At 41.4% G+C, this 9,279-nt stretch overlaps 1 protein-coding gene across 1 annotated transcript in view; it reads left to right on the top strand.

The window, feature by feature from the left end:
- Positions 1-9,279, top strand: part of LOC101628255 (chromosome unknown open reading frame, human C1orf21) — a 136,104-nt gene that overhangs the window by 34,152 nt on the left and 92,673 nt on the right. Inside the window, exon 2 of the mRNA XM_012729123.1 lies at positions 6,147-6,241. Within this exon, the coding sequence (XP_012584577.1) occupies positions 6,147-6,241 (95 nt within the window). The remainder of the gene's footprint in view (positions 1-6,146; positions 6,242-9,279) is intronic.

Consider the following 9,279-nt stretch of genomic DNA (forward strand, 5'->3'; position numbering starts at 1 on the left):
GATTCCTGGTGCTGAAGTCCTGCCTCCTTCCAGAAGATGGTTTTCCTTCCACGGTGGCGTTTTAGAACAACTGTCTTCTTGCTCTAAAACAGTCATTCTGTCACTTCCGAATTGGCACCTCACCTGCCATGTTCGTCTCCTGAAGGTGGGCTGAGACTTGGTGTTGTACCAATGGCAATAACTGAAGACATATAAAGGGAGAGAGAGGAGTGTTCTTCTGTTGAACCTCTCATTTCACTTAAGTAATGCTCACTTTTCTTTTTCCAACAATAAAGGGTATGTATTGCCCTTTTAAAATCATTTTCTGTTTTAATTAATCTCTGACCATAGTTTTTAAAGATAGTGAAGACTGATCGTGGGTGACAATGCCCCATTCTCACTTCCTCTCCTCAACCACAAGTTTTGGTTAAATTGATTATGGATGTTTACCTTATGCTTTTAGTTTTTATACCTTGATGGAGTTTGTGTTTTAGAAGTAGTGTTCCCTGTGAAACCAGCAGTTTGCTAGAGCAGAAGCTAATATTCATTGAGCATCTACTGTTTCTTGGCACCATTTCCAATGCCTGCACTAATGAATTCATGATCCTCTGGGTTAGGTCGTCAGTATTCCCATTTTATTGATGAAGAAATTGAGGCACGGAAAAGAAGAGTAGTGTGCCCAAGGTCAAATGTTTTGACGTTCTAGCTCTAGAGGTTGAACCCCTTGCAACTATGAACAGACTTGGTAGAACCCCACCAACTATGGAAATAAAGAGCCTGGGGTGAATTTGAAGTTATACCAGCCGTGGGGACTAGAATTTAGTTAGCTTGGGAGACAGGATGTTCCAAGGATGAAACTCAAGGGGAACAAGTTCATGTTATAAAATACAAGAGTTTGTTTCTTTGGATGGTTTAGTCTGATAAGTACTTCTTACACCAAGTCATTATATTTTCCTGAGCACATATTACTAACTAGTCTACCAGAAATTTTCCTGCAATTTCTTAATGAAGAAGCAGTCCAGAGCATTCGGTTAAAATACCCAGTTGTGGGACTGTTTTGCTATGAGCATATTTGCTGAAATTGAAACAATCCTGGAAGAGGTGGGCTTCACTACCTATGCATGGGAGATGTCCTGCCTACACGCCCTCCTATCCTCGTTTTCATGTGTGGGGCCTCAGCTCCAAGCTGGCCTGGCTCTCAGTGGCAGCACCTGAGAAAACAAGTACAAAGCCCATATGTGGGGCCAGGAAAAAGTCCTTATGACAGCAACAAGAGGTACACAGGTAGCAACAGCAGCCGCATCCGGCAGTGGCAGCCTCCTGGGCTCCGGCCACAGCACTGACCTGCTGCCCACCAGAAGCCCTTTCAGCTTTTATATGGTTTTTAGATAAGCCGGCACAGGGCCAAGTGTAAGCCTAGCATGTTTTTGTGTGTAAAAACCGTTCATCAGGGGTACATATCATTCCTGCTCTCCACACGTGCGGATCACATCTCAAGGCTACATGTATCTACCTGTGCTGGAAGTCAGAAAACTCGATGTTTATTCACAGACCCTATAATGTGTTGTTGAGCAAAAGAAGGCTGGGTGAAAGGAATGAAACTCGATGCAGTGGCACCGTGCAGAAAGCAACTGCAAGGTTCCCTTGACCTTAAACAGTGATGTTTGCACAGCCCTTGGCCTCCGCCTCTAATATGTATGTTTATGAAAATTGCTGACTTTTCAATAATTCTGGCTTCATGAGTGCATCCCAGCTCTTCTCTCCCTCTACTTGACTCCTTTGAAAGTCCTTGTATTGATGATAAGTGTAACCTTGTGTAGGGTAAATGAAGATGTTCATTTTACGCCGCTGGCCTCTGTGGCTATCATCTGAGACTTTGACTGTGCTAATGTGGGAGGTGCTTGGAAATGTGGGCCCGGGGTACACGAACCTGATGGTGGACCCTGGAGCATGGGCATGCATAAGTGGGCACACCTGAGCCAAGAGATGGAGGCTATCAGGGCAGCATCACACAGAGGACGGCGCGCAGCGGAGGGGCATAGAGAAAGGCCAGGAAGAGACCCCAGGAAGAGCCCAAGGAGTGTAAAGATTCGACGGGGGCCGGATAGGCCTGGCAGCCCCCACTCCCCGAGCCCCTGCCTGCCTTGTTCCTGGTTGCCTCCCAACCCCTTTTTGCAAATCTGTTGGCAGAATGTGGGAGGGGGGAAGGACCAGTGAGCTGTTAATTGTGGAACATTTGATGGATCCAGAATTTTGGGATGATCCCACGCTTACCTAAAGCAACTACAGCTATCGTGACCCCCTTTCCATTCTAACAGCATTAACCTCATACACTTATAGATGGTGCACTTGACGTTCCAGATGAGGCACAGAGATTGGTGGAAACCGTGTCCTCCGTGGGCTGGTGCAGCCACAAAAACAGTCCCAGCTCCTCTCTGATGTCATCTGAGGAATAATGTGCTAAAAATACCCTCAAGGCTCTGCTTTTACCCCAGATCTATTTTGACTAGCAAAGCCTGGCACTGTTTACAGGAGAGAATGGGGAGCGGGTTTGGAATGGGGCGTCAGCCTCCTGCTCCTGACTTGCATTTTAATAAGCCACCTGACAAGATCAACAGGAAGAAAAGAGAAATTGTGAACAGGTGTGAGGGAGTCTGAGCTGGCCTGCCTCTCCCTCCCCTTAGTCAGGTTGGTGCGCTGTTCACACACTGGCTCCTCCAAGTAGCCCTGCTAATTGCCTCCAGTTGGCATCTGATGGAGGCATCGAAAGCCTCACATTCATCCCTCTGTGCCTGAAACAAAAGGAAAACAGGATTTCTGTAGCCGTGGTCTCACTCCCTAGCCCAGAGAGCTGCCACGGGGGCTGCAAGGCCCTGGGCATGAGTAGATGCCACTGATGGCTTGTCTCTTTCCAGATGGACACCTCAGTCCCGGCGCCAGCCTTGGAGAAATTTGACAGGCGGTTTTTAAGTATCAGCTTTGTACAAATTGTGGCTTCTCTCAGGGGCTGGCTGGCTGTTGTCTTATACCATGATGGATTGAGTGCAGTGTGTTGTGTCAGTTATCACAATGGGTCTGGCTCTGCCATCCTGTTTGTTTTTCCTTCTTTTGTGTCCAGTCCTATTGCGTGCCTCTCACCCAGTGCTGGCTCGCCAGCGCAGTTGTTAGTGACATATTAAATTTATCCTTTTCCTAAATGGGTGGTGATTCTGTCTGGAGGTAAACAAACCAAAAACACAAAAGGTCTATATTTGGGACAATGCTGCTTTGAAAACCATGCAGGCCGTAGCTTCTCCAGTTCATCGAAGAGAAATGTTAGAAAAATATTAATAGTTTGCCCACTGCTTTCAGTTTAGTTGTATTGTCTGGAGGAAGAAGAGGGAAATGAATTCTGAGGTGGTGAAGTGTGCAGACTTGTCTGCAGGCTCTGGAGTGCAGAGGGACCTGCGCTCTGAGGTGGGCAAAGGACTGTCTCTCTGAAGGTTTTGCTTAGGTCCTAAGATGTTGTGCTCTCCCAATCCTACGTGAGGATTTGGGGTTCAATAGGCAAAAATCATTGAATACACTGGAATTGTGCTTGTAATATGTGTGAGGAGGAGGGGGGAATTTATATTTAAATAATTAGAGACACGATGTCAGCAATTAGGAGTACAATTTAATTTAGTTACAGGTTAGTCATTATCCCTGTGAAACATATTTAAAAATATTACTGTCCCAAATTGAAAGTGGAGAAGTACTTCTTTAACTTTTATTTTTTCCCTTTCTCTCATTGTAGATGTGATTTGTTGGTATCTTTTTTATTATTTTTTTTAAATTTTTTTATTTATGTGTATATGCATACACATATGTACATACAAATGTATGTGTGGGTGAAGTAATCTTATTTTATATCCTTGTAAATTGTTTCACTACGTAGGATCTCTCCTCTCAGGTGTGGTCACCTTAGTTCTCTTTTCACCAAAACTCCCATAGTCCTTCACCATAGCCATTGTGCTCGCCACCCCACCTCATTCCCACCTTTTTCCTTCCTTCCCCCCCACCCCCGCTCTCCTCCTAGATGCTTCGAGTCCAGTCTGCCTTTAGGAACTGTTTTTATAGTTTGCCTTTGTCTGATGCTTTGTTTCATTTCTTTGTAGTCCACATATAAGTGAAACCATCCAGCATTTATCTGTCTCTTTCTGGCTCACTTTACTTAGTATAATCCTTTCCAGCTCTATCCATGTTGCTGCAACTGGCAGACATTTATCTTTTGACTGCTAAATAGTATTCCATTGCGAATATATACCACTTCTTGATCCACTCTGTTCTGGGGCATTTAGGTTGTTTCCATATCTTGGCTATTGTAAACAGTACTGTTATGAACATGGGAGTATGGTGCTTTTCCAAATGCTGAGTAAGTAATCCTTGATTATGTGTGCCAATTTCGATCATTTACCCTCACTTTTTTTCTCTTCTGAATACCATGTTGAGATATGAAATCCTTTTGTTTTCTAATTGTGGGTCAGAATCCAATAGTTGACTTGTTAACACATTTAGAATTGGTATTCCTAAAGCATTCATTACCCTAAACCCATACCAGTCTCTCTAATTTCTTTAGAAAGAAGCAGAATCGCTAATTACCTTGAGATGGGAAACAGTTGACTCAGCCATGAATATAAAATTATTATTCATATATATGTATTGCATTGATAAAGATTTTTTTTTGGGGTGTAGAGGAACTGGGGTTTAGGCCAGAAGTACAGGGGGTGAGGGAATTCACCAGAGACCAAGTGGGGAGCAGGAGAGGCATTCTATGCCATATATGAGTTAGTTCCCTGGCCAGGGTTGGAACTTAGGCCCTAATGGTGATAGCACTGTGGCTTAACCCCTAGGCCACCAGAGAGGACCATAAAGATAATTTGGAGACATGTTACTGTAAAAAAATGCCATTGGAGGTAATGTGTTAAAAGGAATAGTATAAAGAAGCTTGAAATTATATATAAAATGGTATTATAAATAAGAGGAAAAACAGAAACAAATATAGTCATTGTACCAATTAATCATAAGGATAAGAAAATGTATTGCAATTTCCTGAACTGAAATACAAGCTCTTTTAACATTAGACATTGTAGCCAATGTATATATGTCCACATATATATGAATACTAATTTCATGTTGATGGCTGAACATGTCTATGTCTTTTAGGTAACTTATCATAGACATTATTCCATTCTATATATTAGGCAATCATCAGTTTTTTGGTGGATGTAATTTTCTGGAATTTTTGTGATTTTTTTTTTTTTGGAAGAGAAAGAGTAGGGCTCACTTGTGACCATAGTGTCCCAAGACATTTCCTGCTGGCAGGAATCTGATAAAATGGCATCATCAACAAACTTCTACCATGGGAAGAACTTCAGCCGCAAATCCTGAGTTCGTGCTATGACTTGTATTTATGTTAGTATTTATTGTACCCTTCTTCTGACCGTTGAAAAACCTGGTCCTTTCCATGGCCACCAAACTTCCCAGGCTTGTGTGGTAATAATACCTACCTGCTAGACCCTTTAAGTAGTATATTTTTGCATGTGTGTGACTTTGAGAGAGGTTAAAGTTAGTGTGTAGCAGGAAATAATTGCAGAGTGCCCCACATTTAACATAGGAATAACATAGCAAAACTTCAGTTTCCTTATTTTTGATGTTTGTTTAATTAAACTAGCCTTAAACAATACTTTGTTACTGTGAAAGAGAAAAATTAAGGTGTGACTGTACTCTGAAAATTGTTGGCATTGGCATTTTGAACTAATATTCTCATAGATAAAAATCTTCTCAGGACCCTTTCGTGCAAGTGTGTGTGTGTGTGTGTGTGTGTGTGTGTGTGTGTGTGTCCCAAATAATCTTAAGAGATGGATCAACCTCTGTTTCCTCTGACATCTTTGCTCTCTGTGAAAGGATCAGTGGTGCCTCCTTGATTGGCTGGCTTGATTAGTGAGCTTCCCCCTGCTAGACGGAGAGCACCTCAAAAAAGACCCAAGATGCCTGACTGAGTTTCTTCCAGGTTGTTTGAAATGAGCCAAATAGAAAGGCTCCAGGGAAGAGGTTCTGTCAAATTACACCGTTTGGCTTTTTCCTACTGATGCTTTTCTACCATTGTGGAAAAAGTTTTAAAACGTCTTTTCTTTTTTGTTCTTCAGATGAGTATAGAATCAAACCGGTGGAAGAGGTCAAATACATGAAAAATGGGGCAGAAGAGGAGCAGAAAATAGCAGCCAGGAACCAAGAAAACTTGGTAAGAGTCAAATTTCTCATATAACAATGAATGTTGGTGACTTCACTGTAATAAAATCTGCCCTGCATGTTCAAACTGTAACTTACACTCTGGCACACGATTTCTTGAAAATGCTGTCACTATTTATAGCTTGCCTGGAAGCTGCACCATTACTCCTGCATCCTGTTTGTTCCTGAATAAGCCCTTCTTTAATCTTGATAGAAAATGCTTCAGGGAAAACATAGCAAATTTATGTTTTAAAGTGGTCAAACTTAAAGGAAAAACCATAAGTCGAATTAGGATTTAAGAGGAAGGCTATTATTTTTCTCCTCCACCTCTTTTCACTTGTATCCAGATCAGGATGAATGGCTAAGTTTCACTCTTTGCATACTTAATGTGGGGAAAGTTACCCTTCAAGGGAAAATGATGTACTTTAAAGGCTGGTCTCTAGCAGAACGTGTATTTCACATGATAATGTTAAAGGTATTGCAGGTTTTGTGTTAATGTGAGAATGGTGGAGATCTGAAATAGAAAGATAGGAAATGATATGAGATATGAATTTTTAAGATATGAATCAGTATACCTGTCTCTAAATGGAATTTTGTTTCATGGACTTTAAGTATTACAGGTCACAGATTGTTGTCATACCTGTTATTATTTAGTGGTAATATGTCATCCATGTTAATCTTTTATTTCTATAAAATCCCTGACTATCACATGAACTGGATTTCTTAAAAGAGGTTGCCAACTTAAAAGAATGTGTATTTATTCAGTTGTATTGGAGCAACATTTTTTTTTTTTTTTGTATTTTGCTTGGGGATCATTTGCTATTTTTTCATGTTTGAATGAATATGATTTTAAGAAGCTTGTAGTGCATAAAATACGTCCTCTTGACAAACTCTTTTTTCCCTTGTGCTTTGTTTTGTTTTTATGATTTCTGCTACAGCAGCATGTAAGCTGTGCCCATGCATATTTAAGGCTGTCACTTTCCATGATGCACTAATGAACATAATAGACTTAACTCTCCTCTGTTCTTCCAAACCTCCAATCTCCAACTCACAACACTGAAAGTATCAGTAACTGAATATGTCAGGTCATTTTGAAGAAGTGAAAATCCTCTCTGTAATAAGAGGTCTCTCTCTCTAAATGAGATTTCAACTCGACGGTGTCACTTGAGTCACAGGGATTCATCAGACCTCCTGTATATTTTAAACTAACATTCCAATAAAGGAAAAGGTAGCTATGACTGAAGAGTGGAACCTAATGTAATTATCAGACTTTTTACTTGATATTTTTTTTTCACTTTGAATAGATAAGCACTTGAGCATTGGTAGTCTTTTTTTCTACTTTATTTCCTAAAAATTAGTCCTTGCTTGATACGATTTCAACTTCAGTTTCAAAGCTTATCTTTAGCGATAATCTTTCCATCGAGGAACACCAGTGACCAGCTTGATAGCAGCTGTTCCTGGGATCTAATAACTAGTGTCATTAGATTTTACATGCTTGTATATGAAATACTAAGGGAATGACTTTTTTATTCATTTTGTAATTTCCTACAGCATTGCTCATTTTTGTTCAGTATTTGATTTCTCCCCTCAGGTGTGGTCCTGTTTTGTTCTCCCACCACCAAATCACCCATGACTGTCATCACAGTCCCTGTGCTCTTCCTCTTCTGTTTTGGCCCCTCCCCCAACCCTGCTGGGTGCCTCAACCCTGTGGTCAGCTTGCAAGTTTTATCTTTTCCTGACCCCTTCTTTTAGTTTCTCTATATTCCACATATAAGTGAAATCACCTGCTATTTATTCTTTTCCTCCTGACTTATTTTGCTGTATCGTTAAGGGAATGATTTTTATATTAGAGACTGTGAGCTTTAGCTTATCATACGTAGGACCAACATGGTGTTTTCCTTCTCTCTGCTTCATAACCATTCACTTCTTGGAGCCAGTGAATTCTTCTGCAATGTAGCCAGCATTGGCACTGCTGCTTTTCTGTACAGACTGAGTAGAGCTTCAGAGAGAGAGAAAGTGTGGCATAATTTACTGGTGAAACATCTGTGATAGCCCAACCTCTTTACTCTGCCAGCCAGTCAAAGCTCAGACTATGAGCAATTTATGTAAAGGTATGCATGATGAATGAGGACTAAATGGTTATCTGTGATGCTGAGATTTCTAAATGACTTGCCAAAATTAAATGGCTTTCAGGCATCTGGTGATATGTTATATTTGTCACCTCCTCCCTCCTTGGAATGCATAATCAAGTACTGACCGTGCATATTGTTTGAGAAAATGAACAGACTCCAACATATGAAGCTTCCATTGGAAGTTGGATGAACTACATTGAGTAACGTTTCAATTTCATCCTAACATCAGCTCAGAATCACGAAGTTCTTATGTTTTAAAGGATGATGTTCAAAAGAGATAGGTTGAAGTATTTTTAAGACTTCTTTTACTCAATGGTTGAAAAGAAGAAATGTGACCGGCCTGAGCACGCACTGTAGCGTGGTAGTGTGACTCTGACTCTGGAGGCAGGAACTGCCACCCATTCAACTCCAGAACCAAGTTCCTTTGCTTCTCAGTCTCTGTCTAGGTGAAAGCGCCTGGGTGGGGTGTGAGCATTTCCTGAGATAATTGCTGTGAGACTTTGAGTGTAGCACCTGTTGCATGAGCACCTAAGGAAAGTGGAGCATTTTCATCTAGAACAACAGGGAAGAACACAGAATGGTAGTGCCAGTGATTCTTTCCTTTATTCTTCATGTTGCCTCGAGAATGGTCCCTCCGTTTTCCTAAGGCTTGGACTTGCGCACTCAGGTCCTGAGCACTTACTGTCTATTGCCTGGAACACGTTTTCCCCCTCCTCACTCTACCCCTCCTTTTTGCCTGGTTTCCTCTTATTCAATCTTGGGACCACAGGCTAAATGTCACTCTCCGTGGGAAGCCTCTTCAGACCTCACCAATGGGGCCAATTTTCTTTCTTTCTTTTTTTTTTTTTAAAGATTTATTTGTACATACAGAACTGGGGTACAGGCCAGAGGCTCAGGGGTGGTGAGAGGCTTCACCAGA

Source organism: Condylura cristata, unplaced genomic scaffold (assembly GCF_000260355.1).
Source record: "Condylura cristata isolate star-nosed mole 26May11 unplaced genomic scaffold, ConCri1.0 scaffold00024, whole genome shotgun sequence".
NCBI classification, from domain to species: Eukaryota; Metazoa; Chordata; class Mammalia; order Eulipotyphla; family Talpidae; genus Condylura; species Condylura cristata.